Raw genomic sequence first — 20561 nt, 5'->3', positions numbered from 1 at the left:
TGCAAACTGCGCTGAGACAGCTGTTGTCATGCTAAAAAACCAACCTATATGATATATTGTTATGCTACAGTTGACATTTAAGGTTAAGCATTGTTGTATGGTGTGCTAATCCTTAATGCTCAAGAAACTATATAATGTATCAAATAAAATCTAGGTATTACACAAAAATGAATAGTGCTGCATGGCAGAATATCCATATATTTGATAATTGCATCATTACTGTGTAGGAAATAGACATCCATGCTCTACGGTGCTGTCCTATTTCTCACTCTTTTACATTTGTTGTTTTAAATATATAAAATGTCCAATTATTACTACATATATTAAAAGGTAAAAAAAAGTTCTCCGGCACCTCTCCATGTAAAAAGTAACTCACCCCTTAACTTAATAACTTACGTATTTAACTATTTTTAAGTTAAATTGTAAGTAAATCTTTAACTTTCCTGCGATATATTAAGCTACATGAGAAAATGTTTTCTGAGAAAAATGAGTGTGGAACGAGTTACAAATCCTTCGGCTGTGGGATTCCAAAGGACCACAGTTATAGAGTCATAATATCCCAATAAAGATGATTGTAATAGTGACAAATCTTCCCATAAGTGACGAACTGCCAAAACGAGTAGACTTAAGAAGAACACATCTGACATCCAGAAAGTGAGAATGGAACAAGCTGACTGCAAACCTATAAAGTCTTACCTATAATAATTGTTCACATGAAAAGAAGCTAGACAATAACAGGATTTTAGGAAGGTAGTAACACAGAAACCACTGATATCTAAAGTTGGCATTAATGATGACCTCACATTTGTAAAAAGACCTTTAAAGGAGTTATCCAGGTTTGAGATGACACTTCTGAATCCTCACAGCACTCATATTACACACTGTTGGGATTCTCTGGCAGGCGGTCACATGACCACAAGTATGCGATTTCCGTACTTCAGGCCACATTCCGACTAGACGTACACGGTTTCACTCAATACAAGTGAGTTAAACCCGGCCGATCATGTGTAGTTGGCACATGACTGCATGTATGCCGATCGGATACTTGCGGTCATGTGACTGCCTGCTTTCACCACCACCACCACCGAAAAATCCTCACAGCATGCGATGCATGTGTTGTGAGGTTTGAGAAGTCTTCAAGCACAGAGAGTGACTGCCGACATTCATCTCAAACCTGGACAATCCCTTTGACAATCACCAAGCTGACAGTGAAAGTAAATGTTCTGACTGCATATATTCTATTATAACTGGTATAAACCAGGTGCAGCATTTCGTAATAAGAGCATAATAAAGATGCTTGAAGAGTGGTGACATTCCTCAACAATGACAATGACATTTAATTATAGGAAGTGTTTGGTTGCAACATTAAAAGGATTGTCTACTCCTTAGTAAATAGGTCATCAATATTAGATCAGAGGGATGGAATAACCGGCACCCCCACCGATCAGCTGTTCTTGGTGCCAGATAGATGTTAGCAGTCAACTCCATAGAGGCTGCAGCAGGGTACTTCAGATCCACTCTTATTCATTCGAACAGGGGTAGATGTGCAGTACCCGGCCAGGGCCTCTATGCCAGAGATAATTGGTGGAAGTGCCAGGAGTCGCATCCCCACTGACTTATTCTATGGATAGGTCATCAATATTAAAGTAGTAAACAACCCCTTTAAAATGACTTTTCATTCTTTTTACTTCAAGATGAGCCTGTGATAGGCTGGGATTTGTACACAGCTGCCAATCAGAGGAGGCAGAGCAGCAGGGAGAGGGAGAGCAGCCTTCACCAATGATGAGACAGGGGGTGTGTCTGAGACTACTTCAGACTCCCTGTAGGCACTGTAGCTAAACTGTAGTCACACACCACAGCACTGTCCAAACGAAGCTGAGCTAAAAATAAAAAAATCTATAGTTAAAAATAAATACCAGGTACTTATTACCTACAGATATTTACCTACATAATGAGTTTTTTGAGATCGGGATGAATATGTGTTTTATGTTGGCAGTTACTTTTAGGTGATATAAGTATTAAATAATTTTGTTCCAAAAAACATAAGTATAGCTACAATTTCTAAACTGTTTTGTGTGTTTTACACGTGTTCCTTGTTTGTTTTTTTTTTGCTTGTTTTAAAGGTCACTTTACTTCTAATGTGTAACATATGGGAACTTTTCACCATCATGTAGTAAATAAAAAAGATATTAAACCAATTTTTAACATTATCACAAGACTAAGCAAACTTGCCTGAAAAACTCATCAATGATCATATCATCTAATGTCACATCTAGCATAGAAATAACAGCTTTGTATATCTTGTCACTGTATACTTCTTTGCTGTATTTCTATATGCTAAGAATTTCCTATCTATTCTACTTGCACATCCTGGAATTTAGTATCAGTGTAAATGTCATGCAATATATTATTCCTCACCTGCAGAATGGTTTCCTCTCCATGTTGGTTAGCACGGTTTGTGTGCTTTTTCTCGCATACTTGTGTATCTGTGTAAAGTAAAGTTAATGTTTAGCTTCCATGCTCACATTAAAAAGAGTGCATGTTCATCTTTTCTCTAAAAAGTATTGTAAGTGGATCCCTTGACTTGCCATTTGTTCTATTTTATTGCAACCAGAGCTGGATGTTTGCCTATGGAGCCGGAAATGTCTTCTCTGGATCAGGAGTAAGAGTCTTCTCAGCTATAGTCGTAAATGTTTGCCATGCAGAGAAATGTGCACCATTCTACTACAGATTTCCTACTAAATCCCTAGTGTAGAATAGTCAAGATTATTGCAGCATAATCCAGATTTCTTATCACCCTCTCCCTCTATTTAAAATGCACACTTTTAAAGAGAAAATAGATAAAAGAACGTGGTGGAGCAGCGTGATCACATGAGTTTACGCTGTTCACCCAGGATTAGATGCTGCCAAGCAGTGACTTGAAAGCATCATAGAGGGGAAGCACTACAGCATGAGATCATGTTGCTGAACCAGGTACAGATGCTGTCGAGTGGTGATTGGGCACCATCATGGAGGGCAAGGACTACAGCGCAAGATCACGCAATTCTCCCAGGTTCAGATGCTGCTGAGAGTTGATTGGGCACCATCATAGAGAGGAGGGACTACACACGAGATTATGTTGTTCACCCAGGTTTAGATGCTGCCAAGCAGTGACTTAGTAGCGTCATAGAGGGGAAGCACTACAGCATGAGATCATGTTGCTGAACCAGGTACAGATACTGCCGAATGGTGATTGGGCAGCATCATAGAGGGCAAGGACTACACACGAGATTACACTGTTCACCCAGGTTTAGATACTGCCAACCAGTGAATGGGCACCATCATAGAGAGGAAGGACTACACACGAGATTACGCTGTTCACCCAGGTTTAGATGCTGCTGAGTGGTGATTGGGCACCATCAAAAAGAGGAAGGACTACACGCGAGATAACAATGGTCACCCAGGTTCAGCTGCTGCCGAGCGCTGATTGGGTAGCATGATAGAGCAGAAGGACTACAGCACGAGATTGCGCTGTTTACCCAGGTTCAGATGCTGCCGAGCGGTGATTGGGTAACATCATAGAGGATAAGGACTACAGCTCAACATCAGGTTCTTCACCCAGGTTTAGATGTTGCTGAGCGGTGATTGAGTAGCGTCATAGAGGGAAAGGACTACAACACGCACTCGATGTTCTCCCAGGTTAAGATGCTGCTGAGATATTGTGCAGCATCATAATTGGAGAGGACTACACAACCCAAGAGAAATCTTTTTTGAAATGCCCTCTTGGACCACAAGCATACTTGGCACCAAAAACAAAAAATTATCTCCACAAAGGTGGGCCCAAAATGACAAACAGAAAACAGAGGCAGGTTCAGGGTACACGGACATGTTGGCAAGATAAGAAACTCATTTTTGGGACACGTGACAGGTCCTCTTTAAAGAGTTTTCCCAGGACTTCAATATTGATGACCTATCCTTAGGCTATGTGCCCATGATGCAGAAATGCTGCATATTTTTTCCGCTTCTCCCTGGCAGGAAAAACGCATGCCAATTTTACATGCATTTTTCCCGCCAGGTAGAAGCGTTTGTCAAGCGTTTTTGCATGCATTTCTGCATGCGGGTTATCAAGCGCTTTTCCAAGCGATTTTAGCATCACTTGGAAAAGTGCTTGACAACTTGGTCACACTATATAAATCCATGCAACAGGCATGGATTTATATAGTGTGACCATGTAATAGTTAAAAAAAAAGTATAAGAATGGTAAAAAATAAAAAATAAAGATTATACTTACCTTCTGATGGCCCCCGGTCTCCTTCTCCGATGCGTCCGATCTCCCCGGTGTCTCGCTGTTGTGTAAAAGGACCTGCCATGACGTCATTTAGTCATGTGACAGGTCACACGACCGCCGACGTCAGTGGTCGCGTGACCTGTCACATGACTAAATGACGTCATGTCAGGTCCTCACACCACCGCGAGCCGCCCAACACACCGGACGCATCGCTGAGGAGGCCGGGGGCCATTGGAAGGTGAGTATAATCTTTATTATTTATTTAAAATTTTTTTTTTTTACAGGTACCATGGTACCCGGGTCTGGATGAGAGTCTCCTCTTCTCCAGACCCGGGTACCATCCGCACATTGAATCACTTCATATCAGCGTGTGCACAAGTAGTGATGCGGATATTAAGCGATTCAATGCAAGTCAATGGCGGCAATTACGCTGTGTGTCCGTAAAATTAATGGACATGCTGCGGATTTTTCCGCAATGATAATCCGCAGCATGTGCACAGCACATGCGGATTATCATTGGGGACCATGGGGCACATATCACCAAGCGTTTTTAAGCATTTTCGCTGCGGAAATTCCGCGGCAAAGACGCTTGAAAAATGCATAGTGGGCACTCAGCCTCAGATAGCTACTTCAATGGAATTTCAGCTACATTACCTGATGGCAAACACTGCACAGTGTACAGAGCTGTGTAATTCCGATGCGCCCCGGTCTAGTAAACGCTGATCAATAGACATGTCGATGCCAGACCCGTACTGATCTGATAATGATGATCTGTCACACTGATATGTCATCAATATTGCAGTCATGAACAGCACTGAATAAGAGTATTCTGACATTATTTGTATAGGTTTCAATAGCAGGAGACACTAAAATCTGCCCATCTAAGGTACACAGGCATTATGTTTGATAATTATCATATGCAAATAGCCAGATATCAATGACATGACTTAAAGGGGAGGTGCATGATACCTCCAGGCTGTGCTCGCGCCCTAGCAGGCACTTCTTGATAAGATGTAAGCGGCATAGAAGTAGCCCTTTAACTGTACTAAACAGAGCATAAACTACTGAAGAAATACATTCACACTTCAAGTACAGATGTAGCAGAGCTAAGATTAAAACATACATTTCTTGAGTGCTTCATGACAACTCATTAATTACTCAGTATATTTACCTTCAGTCTTGGTAAGCCATTCTAATAATGCAAAGAATTGTACGAAACGAAAAGCTAAGCTCTTCTGCACCTGTATGCATGTTTTTGTCAGTGTAAGCATCATTATTTTGCATGCCCGACACTATCATATTACATGTATTCACTATATCCCTGAGACAATTCACTAATATTGGCATATTCTGTTTTCCTAAAGATTCGAGAAGAAAAATGAAGACAATGTATAACGCTATGGAACACGGGAGTTGCGGCTGTTCATGGATATTTTTTCTTGTTTTATTTTGTGGATGTATAGGCCAAGATATCTTATGTACTTTATTTTCTAAAAGTGTAATTTAATAATAGAACGCAATAAGGAGATCTCTTTAATCTAAAATGGCATCAAGATGAAAACAAGTTAAGTCATTCTGCTTTACGGGAAAGCGATGTATTTCATGAGAGTCAGAAGAAAACAAAGTATCTGACTCAATATTTACTATGGTGAAACATCATGTTTTTCTTTTATGGTCGTAGGGTTTTGAGGCAACTTTAAAAGTATGTTTTACGTAGTACATCTTAATCCTACAATGTTAAAAATAACAATAAAAAACCACAGGAATGGTGCATTAATTATTTCAGCACTGGAGTGGTATCGATAATTTAAGTTCCATACCCTTAGTATTATACTTAACACTTAACCACCTGCCGTCTTCAGCTTTTCCCAGCACTGCTTTGGTCCCGTCTTGTGATTGCAACTTCTTATTGACAGGAAGTCAGAGGTAACGGTCACAGGCTCTCAATGTAAGTCTATAAGGCCTTGTTCTGGATCTCATAGACTTATGTTTGCTCGCCCAGCAAATTCTGGATTCAGCAGGCCACAGCCAGCAAAAGATGACCTGAGTAGCACTGAGAACAGTTGAAGATGGCGGCTGGTAAGTATATTACTAGATGCAGGGAACATGCATTAGTGATAACATTTCAATAGTGAAAAAAAAAACCATTGGAGTGGTGCTTTAAAAAAAAGTTACTAAGCAGTGACAAAATCCCTAATATCGCACAAATATTTAACACACGTCAAAGCCATCCTTAAAGTAGATATTGTCCATCGTCCACAATCACAATTTCAGTGCCATATGTTGGTCAAATACAGTTGCCGAAATCATGATGCAATAAAATGGCACCATCCTCATACATTGCAAAAAATTTGCTCTACCATGCCTAACTAATAGCACCACACAATGCCTTAAGAAATACTAACATACAGGAGCAACACCCAGCTCTATACATAAAGTTATTAATGACCTTGCTGTACACTGCGCACATAATACTGATTAATGGCTGTCGCAAGCTTCAATTATCGGCAGTGACTGCCCCTTCATCAGGGGCAGCGAGGTGTCTCAATGGCTCCGCACAGATCACATGCCCACGTCCAGCCCTGTCCACCATAGTAACTATTGAATCTTCTTACCTATATTAAAAGAAACCTGTAAGCAGTGCAGAAGGCATTCATATAGCTCTTTATTTTGTAGTAGGCTAGTGACACTTTATGCTCTATATTTGTGCACATACAAAACCATAAACTACATTCTGCATGCCAATAGTCTCAAAATATCATACATGCATAAAGAATAAATGTATATGCTGTATTGCATTGTTCACGATTGCTCCATAATTGTTTCATTTACTGTAATGAGAAATAATTATTGAAGAAATAAAGCACTGTAAACGTGATCAGTCCTTAAAGGGGGTTGTCAACTGCTGGAGAGCCCCTGATTGATCAATTCAGCACCCCATAGGAAATAAAACAATGGCTGCTCGCCTCCTGCAGCAGCGCTGTTCCAGCAATCGGTGTGTGACATGATATTGTTGTGTCACGAAACCACTGCAGTCCATCAGCAGTCTCTGAATGGTAGCAGCTTATCAATATTCCAAAGCAGATGGCCTCTCTGATGAAATAATAAAGGCTGCAGCCAATGAGCAGCCACTGATTGGCTGCAGCGGTCACCTGACATAACAATGTCATGTCACCCACCAGAGACAGCAACACTCTGAAATAGCTGGAAGGGCGCAGCTGCAGGAGACAAATATTCTTTCTTATTTCCTATTGGACAATTGATTAAGCAGGGGTTGTCCAGTAGTGGACAAGCCCTTTATGGAAAATGCTAAAAAAAGAAACAGTCACCTTTTTAATTGTTTTCTTCATTTTAAGGGGTTATCCGGGCGTATACATCAATCACAAACACTGAGCACTGGAGATCGTTAAGCTCTGCTCCACATCCACCTTGATGTATTTTAGTCCTACTTGGTATTCGTGATTTATGCAAATATTTTGGATTCATTGTGTGTGCCACACAGAAAGAAGCTGCTAGATATCAAGGCTTTTTCAAAATCCCTTTTTTATTCATTTAGACTAAGCATTTTAAGGGTGTACAGATCTCTTCTGTAGGTCACAATATACACAGGACATCAGAATTATTTAATACAGATGGTTAAAAAAAGCATGAGTGGCAGAGAACTTTCCCAATTCACAGTAAAAGGTCAAACATTGGAAAAGAATACGTCCCTGTTATGTGATTTCTCCCATAAATAAATAAATTAAATGTACCGTAGTAATTAAATACAAATATTCTGATATAATCTAAAACAATTCATGTATAGATGTAGATGTAATATATCGACAACTAGTCACTTTATAGACAATACAGTTCCGGAGAGATACAATATATAGCTATTGTATAACCTGAAAGATCCATAACTAGGCTAGTGTGCTAAAGATAAAATGCCTATAACTGGTCAGAGAATGATCGGCGCATGCACAGATTGAGATCTCAATCTTAGCATCCGCCGCCTCCGGTGGCCATTTTCCCGAAGTCCACTACAGTGAAAAGGATGGGACTCCTGACATTTTGTAAAAGCCCACGTCCCGCTGCAGCTTCACATTGCCGAACATCCCTTCCTCCCAGCCCAGGGCCCCAGCATCACCCCATTCCTGCCCCTGCCCGCATCAGCTTCCTGCAGCAGCGACCCTGCCTCCTGGGACCCTGCTCCACCACAGCATCCCCCCGTTAAGCTACCGTAAAGGCAGACTATAACATGCACCACCATATTATTAAAAAAAATGTTTTCCTATTTTCCTCCCCAAAATTTGGGGTGCGTCTTATGGTCCGGTGCGTCTTATAGTCCGCAAAGTACAGTATAACTAAAGTGAACCGGTCATTAAATTCATGCTGCCTTAACAATGGGCAGCATGAATCAGAGCTCAGCTCGTGCAGCCACGTGAGTCTTTTGATTGTTTGCATATATTTTTGATTCACAGAGAAGTTATTCTCCACAAATTTAATGTTTCCTATTACACCGTAGAGTCTCTTCATATTCCACAGCATTATGAATGTAAAATGTAAAAAATAAAAAAAAGTACTTACAGCCACCTCACTGCTCACATCTCCAGCCCCTTCGCTCATCACCATCAAGTGTCCGTTCCTCACCGAATCTTCTGATCACTTGTGCTCATGCTCAAGTCCACTGCAAGCATGCAAAAGGTCATGCCATCATGACGTCACTACATACATTTTGATCTTGTGCGCTCATGTGCAGGAACGTCTTGGGCCTCACCAGAGCTGGAAGTTCCAGCTCAATGTGAGAGTCCTGGGGAATTTAGCATGAGCTGGATCGATCAGAAGATACGTTGAGGACCAGATTGATGATGGTGAGAAGTGGAGGGCCCTGAGAGTTGAGGTGAGTATTAGGATTCAGTTTGCTGAATTCATGCAGAAACCAATTACTAAAAATCCGCAATTTGTCAAATGCAGGTCTCTTCCTATGGGAGAAGCTGGCTGGTAGCCGCAGCAGACTAGTCAAACAGACCAACAGTCACACAATGAATGAGCAAAGCAAAAGCACTTGTTTGCCGGGTGAGATGATTGTTAAGCAAAAATTGGCCTGAATGGGCGCCTAGCTCTTTGCATCAACAGAAACTCTTTTCTTCCTTATGACTTGTAATGTATTAATACAAATAATGAGGTTATCTTTCAGATGCACGTCAGATCAGTTTTCTGGCAGATGAGAAAGATGTCAAGCAGATCAAATTGCCATTTACACACCCCAATTTTATTATGATTGTACAGAAACTGGTCAGACATCTCTAAGTGTAAATGCCTCCTTGTACACAGATTGCCAAAGTCAGTGACACAAGCTTACGTTCCTTACATTGTTCTGTCTGACCTGTTAAGCATTTTATCTTTGACATACCAGTCTGAATATGGATCTCACATGTTACACAATAACTGAGATTAGCCAAATAGACCTCTCTCTGACCTGTGTCTATGAAGTTACATAGACTTTGCCAAAAGAATACTTACATGTATCCATACTTGGGTATTGAAGTATGTTATATAGTCACAGGTTTTATCTGTTTATTGACTTATACTGTATATGGTTTTATGGGAAAACATAGCAGGGAAGTATTTGTTTCCAGCCTGACCTTTTACCTTGGAGTGGATTGGTTCTCTGCCATTCCCACATTTTAATATTAACCTGAAGGAAAGTGTGGTCCACTTTTCAAACACGTAGTCCAATTAAAAAATACAAAGAAGTGATTTTGAGACATCTCATTCTTTCCTTATTCTGCTCGTGAGTAGACCCATCACCAGCTTCATCTCTGGTGTCTTCAGTCGGTACATGTCAGCAAATAATACAAAATAGGCAAAAACTATGTTTTGGGAACCAGGGGAGGTGGCGACAGGGTACGTAGGGAGAAGAGAGGGGGCTGTCTAATTCTTTTGATCATGTAAGGATTTTAGATTTACTTCCAGAATAAAGATTGGCAAACACCGGTCCGGAGTGCATGGATGGTTGCCGTCAGATCTACTCGGTCAAATGTTACTGATCTACAACTAATTAAAATCTGTCTCTGTGAATATTTAGTGATTACGTATATTTTGTAAGCAGTAATATTCTCCAATAACAAATTACATTTACATATGTAGTTAATTAGTCGAGACATAGGGCAAGAGCCGATGACAGATCTATGACCAAAGGACCAACCCTTCCATCCGTTACCTCAGACATGCCACTGTTTTCTGCCTCTCAGAGCGCCAATTTCATCCAGCTGTATAAATAAGAAATTAGGTCCAGTGCCAGCATGTTCATTCCTAATATATGGATGACTGAGCTTTCAGTATGCTATTTCACCAAATGATCCTATGGGCATCATGTATCTATACGGTTTTACCAGTTATTAACTAGTAATAAAATCTACTCAGTGACTAAAGTACAGTAGTGTGCTATCATTTAGTGCTGATCGCAGGAGCCGTGGCTGGAATAGTAGACCGTTTACATAAGATATGATAGAAAGAGACCTGTGTATATGGTCCTCAGCCATGGAGATTTATTGCAGAAAGGTCTATTGCTTTTAATCTTCTTTATAACAAAGTCAACAGGCAGAAGGTGTAACAGCTATTGATATATGGAAAACTAACATATATGCAGCTGATAAGTCAGCAGACTTGAACATCCATCAGAGGTTTGACAGATTTGATGAATTTCTCTTGACCAGATTTTAATTTTTGTGATCTCTATACAATCTATTTAGATCTTATGTCTAAGAGGGGTTGTATAAGATTGAAAAAAACAAACATGACTGCTTCCCTCCTGTCCATTTTGCAGTATTGCACCTGTGCATTTAGCCTGCGGTATACTCAAGAAGCTTTTTCCCATCGTATGTTGTAAGATAGGCAGACAGATGACGAAGGTGTGTTCTTTTAGCCTCTGTCTGGCCGCTATGCTACTGCATACTGTACATTTAATTGTATAGAAATGAGCTTTCTCATACAGAGGGTTACTGCAAAGAAACGTATATCATGTGGTATATGTTTCTGAACTGCGGGTCGGATGCCTTAGTATCCTTGCTGATTCTGTCCACTGTCTAGCACATACCTATGTCCTAATAGTAGGCACAGACACAGTGTGGACCGAGCCATACACTGTGTGCAGAATTATTAGGCAATTTGTATTTTTGATGATTAATTTTATTATGAAATTGAACAACTACAGTTCTCTCGGTCAATCCAAAAGGTAATAAACCTGAAACCTGAATATTTAAGAAAGTAAAAGTGAGGTTTTGTCTTTCTTAGGAGAACATGTATGTGTGCAGAATTATTGGGCAACTATTAGTGTTCAGAATTATTATGCAACTAAATGAAAACATAATTTTCCCATCTCAATTGTTTATTTTTGAAACGTATGTGGTTGTGGAACCACTGTGCCACGGTCCGGGGAGAACCTGGAGGGCCATAACTAAGTGACCACCTGGTTCTTCACTAGAGCCGCTGATGGTGTGGATAGACTTGAGCCCAGGTGGACGCCAGGTGCTACTCCAGGACAGACCCCTGAGCATCGGTAGTTGACCCCCAAGAGGGCAGGAAAGCAGGACCAGTCAGGAATTGGATAACGGGGATGTGCGCCTGGTAGGCAGAACAGGTACTGGATCAGGAACGACAGGATAGGTTCAGGAACACAGGATGGACTCACGTACAGGATCACAGGTGCAGGTTCAGACTGGACTGGTGAGGGTAGCGGTATAGGTGAGTACAAGACAGATCAGGCTCTGGACTTGATAATGGAAGGATGGGCACAGGAACAGGTTACAGCCAGGAGGACAGGAACTAGCTCAGACAAGGCAGGCAGGATCAGGTTCAGGCAGGACGGACAGGCTCAGGTTCAGACAGGGCAGGGAGGATAGACAGGATCGGGTTCAGACAGGGCAGACAGGATGGACAGGTCAAGTTCAGGGAGCACAGGTACAGGGACCTTACAACTTGGTAGCAGGAAACACACTGAATACTAAAGTTTCTAAGGCACCTCCCAATAGGGGTGGGTTCCTTAAATATCCACTATTCGCTGGGGACAGTTTCAGAAGTGCACGTGCTGCCCCTTTAAGACGGAGGGAGGGGGCGTCCTAATTGTACTCCCAGGAGACCTGTGTGCCCTGCACAGTTCCTGGGAGGAAACAGATGCCAGGATAGCATGGACGGGTAAGTGAACATGCCGGCATCCCTGCTGGGGGAAGGAAGGGGACATGTGCAGGGGCGCCGATGCTGTTCTATCAATTTTCATCTGTTAAAGTGAGAATAATAATCAAATAGCTCAAAATGTACAAAAATAGCCACCCTTCTTTTCAATAACAGTCATAAGCCTTCCATCTATAGGGTCTGTCAGTTTCTTAGCCCCTTCATGACATATGACGTAAACTTACATAATATAATGTGTCCCTGCCTTTAAGCCAAGCTGAGCCCACATCTTTCCTGGCACATAATGGCTGAAATATTCAGCCATCATTTCCCTGTAACAGCCGCGGGTTGAGCGGAGCACAGCCTGCGGCTATTAACCTGTTAGATACAGCTGTCAATCATTCCATGCGTGATCACGGGGCGCCGATGGCAGCCATGATAGCCAGGGTCTGCTGCAGACACCTGTGCCTGTCATTACGATTCTTCAGTGAAAGCCAGCGCATAGCTGGCGTTCATAAGAGATCATTATTTTCTCTACAATTAGCAGTGCTGATGCACTTCTATGTTTAGCACAAGTGATCAGACGATTACAACTTCAAGTCCCCTAAGGGAACTAACAAACACAGTAAAAAATGAAAAAAAAGGTTTTAAAAATATGAAAAAAAAAAAATACAAAAAATGCAAAAAGTTCAAATCACCCCCCTTTTGCCCCTTTAAAAATAAAGCAATTAAAAATAAAAAAAAACACCTATTTGGTATCACTGCATTTGGAGAAGAATCTATCAAAATATAAAATAAATTAATTGGTAAACGGTGTAATGAGAAAAAGTGTATCAAAACACCAACAACACATCTGATATGAAGCATTCAGGGATCACTTTCCTTAGCAGTCTATAACCTGTATGCCCATATTAATAGTTTAGAAAGGTCAAAGGTGGTGACAGATTCCCTTTAATCTAAAAATGAAGAGGGGGAAAAAGGTGTAAAAGTGACAAAAAAGCATTATACAGTGAAATAAATTTAGTAAGACTGTATTTAGTATATAGTGCAAATTCTATTTCTTTCTGTTATAATTTTCAATAATAGTGACCATAATAAAGGTTTTTATATAACAGTTCTTGATCCTATTAACAGTGTTGCAAAAAACAGTACATTCAGTGCACTGGCAGACACAGACTGAATAGGACCCCTGTGTAAGAACAATATATGGGTCCTTTGCTGTCCAATAGCGCCTCATAATGTACAATTCCACAAGTTCTGGAGGTGGTAGTGGGCCCCCTCACCTCTAGGGCCCCTATGCGGCTGCACAGGTCGCATCAAGGATATGTTCTCCCCTGATTCAGTAGTATGTAGCATTTTACACTCTATAAATTACCTATAATTTATCTGATTAATGTTATTGTATCATACTTAAAAAAATAATAGACCTGAAAACACAAACGATTTTTTTTTTGTAATTGGTTTCATGCTTCCAATACATCCATCAAACCATATCTTCACTATTAAAGGACAAAAATAAGAGTAGGGCCTCGGTTCCCCCTTGGCGTGGTGAGACAATTTAGTGCATCTACCCAGCTAGTTAGTTTCCATCTATCGCTGCTCCCCTCTTGATTGACAGAGGGAAGGTTCATTAAATTGTTTGGACACGCCAAAGGTTCACCGAGCACCAGAATTGGTTTGATCAGTAATTTCGCACTGACATACTTCTTTTACATTATTCTCCAAAAGAAAAAGTATTATTTTTTTGCCTATTATATTGTCATTTAATATTTGTTTAAAAAGGAATGTAAAATACAAGATGCTCTGAACATATCCAGCAAAACTATGGCTGTAATTCTAAAATGTGTGTGTCTCTCTTCCTTTACCCTATAGCAGTGTTCCCCAACTCCGGTCCTCATGAGCCAACCAACAGGCCATGTTTTTAGGATTTCCTTAGTATTGCACAGGTGATGGAATTATTGCCTGTGCAGGTGATGCAATTATCACCTGTGCAATACTAAGGAAATCCTGAAAACATGACCTGTTGGTGGGCTCATGAGGACCAGAGCTGGGGCACACTGCTCTATAGTATATGTTTTGGCTCTCCTTTTTTTGCTTGTACACTATGACTTCCCTGCCATATTATTATGATGAATCCAACTTGGCAGGAAAGTGATTCCAAAAATTGGAGCCTATTAGGAAATATCTACATACTGAATTCTCTAGCAAATAATGAAGCAGTATTAAAACAGAATAGGCACATTTAGGACTTGCATACAATAGTGATACAGCTCCTTAAAATCTCTGAGTTCTATTGCTATATATATATATAGTTCTATATTTAAACCCTATAGTGCTCAATAGGGCCACGGTATGCCTTCAAATTTGTTCTGATGTATTGTGTACGAATCTGATAGAAGAACAATGGTGGTTTTACCCTGGAGGCATTATTTTTAGAGACGAATATCTCCAGTTACTCTCGAAAGTATCATTTAGCTACACTGTATTAGGAGTGCCTTTTATAGATCCATTGGGACACGGTGTGCTTCCATATTCCATACAAATCTTTACATTATATTTCTTCAGTTTATGTTACAATCCTGGTTTGGGTTACCAATACTTTGTCTATTTTGCTGATTATTCTCCATACTGTACACTTTATTTTAGTGTTATATATCAAAAGTAAAGGTAGCAACATAGTAAAATTTAAAATACTGTTCCCAATCCACGGTATATGCACATGAGTTTAACCAGCGTCCATGACATGCAATATGTATTTATCACTATGTTATGGTTATATGTGCTTTCCTATGCTATCATTACTGCATAATTAATTGTCAATGTTGTATTAAAGAGATGTCCTTGAAAAAATTAACCAAGCAAAAAAAAAAAATGTTTTGTGTCTTTTTTCATATTTGGTAAACTGAGTGAATCCTGAGTCTGCTGAAATATATTTAAGCCTAAAAAAATTTGAGGTTTTATTAAGAAATGTTTATTGGCTGTTACAAATTTATCAAGGTTTTAAGTATGACACAAAGCAGCCAAAGTTATAATTTTGTTCATCAATGATAAAAGGCAAGACAAAAGTAATTAAATATTCTAGAATTTAATTCAATATGTTACATTCTAATTCTCACAGTAATTTAACAATGTGCGATCTTGTTTCTTCCTCTGATGTCTATTTCAATTGTTAAAAGGGTTTATTCAGAATTTAAGAAGATTCTTATACTCCACATGCCATGTTGTCCTGTCCCAGATTGTGGTAGAGAAGATCCACTGCCAGACTAACAAAACTGACAAGCAATGTCCTAGAACACAGCCTTTTTACCAGATACTTTTCGTAATGGCAATAAGCAAATTACTGAGATGAAGGAGGAGAGATTCTTGCAAATACTTTGTTAAAAATAAGGTAAGAAATCTAGTGTTGCTGAGCAATTAGAGTAATACTATACCGTGAGAACAGTAAAATGAGGGATTCCTTCAAAGTCATAATTAATACAAACAACTAGGGTTTAGGTGTAACCACATTTACCATGGATCTCGAATTACAAAAATAGAAACTTAACTATTGCTTATATAGTTGCAATCAATTAATTCAACCCTCATTGCAAAGTAGGTATATTAGCAGAATTTACAACTTTTCAATAAAGCAATGAAACAAGAACAATGTAAATAGCTCAACACAACTAATATAACAAATTCATCACAACATGTCACTTATAATGACTACTGTAGTTTCCGACTTTTTCAATTCCCCGAATAGAATCCTTATTGAGAGCACGCATTCGTAAATTGGTGATGCTCTTGAACTGCTTTACTTCCTCTGGAACTGCAAACCTGCAGTTTGTGGAGATGAAGATGGATCAAATGTTAGGAAATCTGAGGAGAAAATGCCATGTTTTCTGTGAGTAAGCTGAAGCTTTTGTCTAATTGGTCCTTTCAACAGGACAATGGTCTCAAGCATACCTCAATGTCTACCAAGGTTTGGTTTCTGAAAAAGTTCTAGAAGAGTTTGGAGAAGTCATCACATTTGCCTGACTTGAGCTTCATTGAATATCTTTGATGGGATTTGAAGAGGGTGGTTGCACGATGCAAACCCAATAATATTAGCCAACTGGAGGCCAGTGGCCATAAGGAATGGGCTAAGATTCTTATGTTTGTCTTGATGTTGAAGGATGGTGAATAATTCTAAGACTGCAGTAATCCTTAACCCCTTCATGACAGGGCTAATTTCCTTTTTTGCGTTTTCGTTTTTTCCTCCTCTTCTTCCCAGAGCCAAAACTCTTTTATTCTTTTTGTCCACATAGACATATGAGGGCTTCTTTTTTGCAGGATGAGTTTTACTTTTGAATGCTGGAAAACAGGGAAAAAAATCCAAGTGGGAAGAAGTAAAAAAAACACAATTCTGACATTGTTTTTTGGGAATTGTTTTTAAAGTGTACATTTTGTGGTAAAAATGACCTCGCAATATGATTCTCCTCATCAGTATGATTTCAGAAATACCAAACATATCCAGTTCTTCCAAAATCAGAAGGTTGCAAAAAAAATTTTTGGGATTGTATCACCATTTTCCGAGACTTGTAACGTTTTTATTTTTCGGTCGATGGAACTGTGTGACGGATTTTTTTTTTTTGGTCGCTTGTTACAACATTTATTTGTTGAATTCCAGCAACCAAAATAACCTAATTTTGTCATTCTAGAATTTTTTTCATTTACGGTGTTTATCGATCAGGTTAATTATTTTTATATTTTGATAGATTGGTTTTCTGAACTTTTTTTCAATAATATTTTATTTTTAGTGCAGGGTAATTTGAACTTTTTTTTTTCTTATTTTTTTTTAAACTTTTTTTTTATTTTTCACTGCTCTTAAGGTGACTTGACGCTGTGATCATCTGATTGCTTGTGCTATGTACAGCGATGCCACAGCAACACTGTATATAGCAGAAAACACAATCTCTTTTAAAGCCCAGACACAAGCAGGGTTTCAAAGGAGCTCCGTGATAACAAACACGGAGGTCTTCAATAGACCCATGGGTGTCATAGCAACCCATTGGTAACCCTCGATCACATCACGGACGCACTGATGGGTGCACTGAATAACTGCCCCCATACCGACATATTAAATGAGATTGACAGCGGCGTTAAACAAATTAACAATCACCTCATGAGCCCACTTCCGACTTGCACTGTACTTGTACGGTGGATGCCATAAGGGGTTAAAAGTGCCATCCTGTATTGAATTTGGAGAAACCACTTGTTATATTAGTTGTGATAAGGAATTTAAATTGCCTGTTTCAATGGTTTGTTGCAAACAGAGGACAGTTTGTAAATATTGCTATTAAATCTATACAAGTTGCAATAGAGATTTAATATTTTTTATTGCAACTTTATAAAATATGTAGATATGTGACTATAAATATTCTATAAATATATGAGATGGGAATCCTTCTTTAGTAATATACAATCTGTAGTGTAAAATCTGGCGAAAGAGCCTCTTCAACGCCAAGTCACCTTCATGACCAGCTCAAATTTTACAATTCTGACCACTGTCACTTTATGAGGTAATAACTCTGGAACGCTTCAACGGATCCCGCTGATTCTGAGATAGTATTTTTGTGACATATTGTACTTCATGATAGTGGTAAAATTTGTTCAATATGATGCATTTAGTTGTGAAAAATAAAAGTTTTCAAACTTTAAATTTTTATGCCCTTAAACTACACAGTTATGTCACACAAAATAGTTAATAAATAACATTTCCCACATGTCTACTTTACATCAGCACAATTTTTGAAACATTATTTTTTCTATTAGGAAGTTAGAAGGGTTAAAGTTGACCAGCGATTTCTCATTTTTCCAATAAAATTTGCAAAACTATTTTTTAGGGACCACATCACAAGTGAAGTGACTTTGAGGGGCCTACATGACAGAAAATACCCCAAATTGACACCATTCTGAAAACTGCACCCCTCAAGGTTTTCAAAACAAAATTCAAGAAGTTTATTAACCCTTCAGGTGCTTCATAGGAACTAAAGCAATGTGGAACAAAAAATCAACATTTAACTTTTTTTCCCAAAAAATTTAATATAGACCTCAATTGGTCTAAATTAGACCTCAAAATGGACCCCAAAATGTGTTGTGCAATTTCTCCTGAGTACACGATACCCAATATGTGGAGGAAAGCTACTGTTTGGGCACACGCCAGGGCTCAGAAGGGTAGGAGCGCCATTTGACTTCTTGAACGTAAAATTGGCTGGAATCATTAGTGCACGCCATGTTGCGTTTGGAGAGCCATTGATGTGCTTAAACAATGGAACCCCGCACAAGTGACCCCATTTTGGAAACTAGACCCCTCAAAGAATGTATCTAGATGTGTGATGAACACCTTGAACCCCCAGGTGCTTCACAGAAGTTTATAATATTGAGCCGTGAAAATAATAAAATCTAATTTTTTCCACAAAAATTTTCTTTTAGTCCCAAAGTTTGCATTTTCACAAGGGTAACAGCAGAAAATGCACCATACAATTTGTTGTGCAATTTTTTTGAGCAGAAATTTATAACGTTGAGATGTGGAAATAAAAAAAAATCTAATTTTTCCTTCATTTTTGATTTTTTAGCCCCATTTTTTTATTTTCTCAAGGGTAACAGGAGAAATTGCACCATACAATTTGTTGTGCAATTTCTCCTGAGTACTATGAGACCCTATATGTAAGGGAAACTACAAACTACTGTTTGGGTGCATGTCAGGTCTCAGAAGTGAAGGAGCACCATTTGACTTTTTGAACGCAAAATTTGCTGGAATCATTAGCGGACGCCATTTTGTGTTTGGAGAGCCCCTGGTGTGCTTAAACAGTGGCAACCCCCCACAAGTGACCCCATTTTGGAAACTAGACCCCTCCATGAATGTATCTAGATGTCTGAACACCTTGAACCCCCAGGTGCTTCACAGAAGTTTATAACGTTGAGCTGTGAAATATAAAAAATCTAATTTTTCCCACAAAAATTTTCTTTTAGTCCCAATTTTTTTATTTTCACAAAAATAAGAGGAGAAATTGCACCATACAATTTGTTGTCCAATTTCTCCTGAGTACACCAATACCCTATATGTGGTCGAAAACTACTTTTGAGGCATAGTGCAAAGCTCAGAAGGGAAGAAACGCCAGAAGTTCAGATTTTGCTTGAAGGGTTTGAGGGTGCCATGTCACATTGGAAGAACCACTGAGGTGCCAGAACAGCAGTAATCCCCATAAGGGATGTCATTTTACAAACTACACCTCTCAGTGAATTCATCTAGGGGTGCAGTGAGAATGTTGACACCACATGTGCCTCACTGAAATTCATACCATTGAGCGGTGAAGAAGAATAATTACATTTATTCCACTAAAATGTTGTTATAGCCCCAAATTTTTAATTTTTGTAAGGGCTAATAGGAAAAATGGACCTCTCAGTTTATTGTGCAATTTCTTCTGAGTACGCCAATACCCTACATGTAATCGGGAACTACTTTTGAAGCACAGTGCGCCATAATTTACTGCAGATTTTACTGTTCTGGTTTGTGGGTGTCATGACCCAATGGAAGAGTCCCTGAGGTGCCAGGACAGCAGAACCCCCCATAAGTGACCCCATTTTAGAAACTACACCTCTCAATTAATTCATTTGAGGGTGCAGCGATCATACTGACACCACAGATGTGTCACAGAATTTTATACCATTGGTCAGTGAAGAAAAAATAATTATATTTTTTCCACAAAAAATTTTGTTTTATCTCCAGAATTTACATTTTCACAAGGGGAAATGGGTAAAAATGGCAGTAAAATATGTCACACAATTTCGGTTCAATGTGAAAATACTTCATAGGTGGCTGTACAGTATTGCTTAGCCACACGGAAAGATTTGAGTGGGACGGAGCTATATTTGCCTCCAGAAGCGCTATTTGCCTCCTGGAGCACAGATTTTCCTAGAATAGTTTGCAGACTTCATACAAAAAGTCCCTAACACTAGAAGAGCAGAATACTCCCCCTCAAATGACCCCATTTTGGAAATTATACCCATTTTAGAATTTATCTACAAGTGTAGTAATCATTTTGATTCCATCTTGCTCAATGTGGACAATACTGAACTCATCATCTTTGCTCCATCTCGCATATCTTCCCCACCTGAT

General features: G+C 39.3%; 1 protein-coding gene across 8 annotated transcripts in view; it reads left to right on the top strand.

The window, feature by feature from the left end:
- Positions 1-7072, top strand: part of PRUNE2 (prune homolog 2 with BCH domain) — a 595812-nt gene extending 588740 nt beyond the window's left edge. For 3 of the 8 annotated variants that reach the window (XM_073670755.1, XM_073670734.1, XM_073670740.1), the window contains 2 exons: positions 2615-2662; positions 5632-7072. In XM_073670755.1, the coding sequence (XP_073526856.1) occupies positions 2615-2662; positions 5632-5662 (79 nt within the window). In that variant the 3' untranslated portion in view covers positions 5663-7072. The remainder of the gene's footprint in view (positions 1-2614; positions 2663-5631) is intronic. The other 5 variants (XM_073670747.1, XM_073670780.1, XM_073670761.1 and 2 more) reach the window with 2 other exon arrangements.
- Positions 7073-20561: the final 13489 nt, after the last annotated feature.

Source organism: Phyllobates terribilis, unplaced genomic scaffold (assembly GCF_046119375.1).
Source record: "Phyllobates terribilis strain yellow unplaced genomic scaffold, ASM4611937v1 Scaffold_1__5_contigs__length_1240528914, whole genome shotgun sequence".
Lineage (NCBI taxonomy): Eukaryota > Metazoa > Chordata > Amphibia > Anura > Dendrobatidae > Phyllobates > Phyllobates terribilis.
Note: the sequence above shows the minus strand (reverse complement) of the source record. Positions and strands in the feature narration are given on the sequence as shown.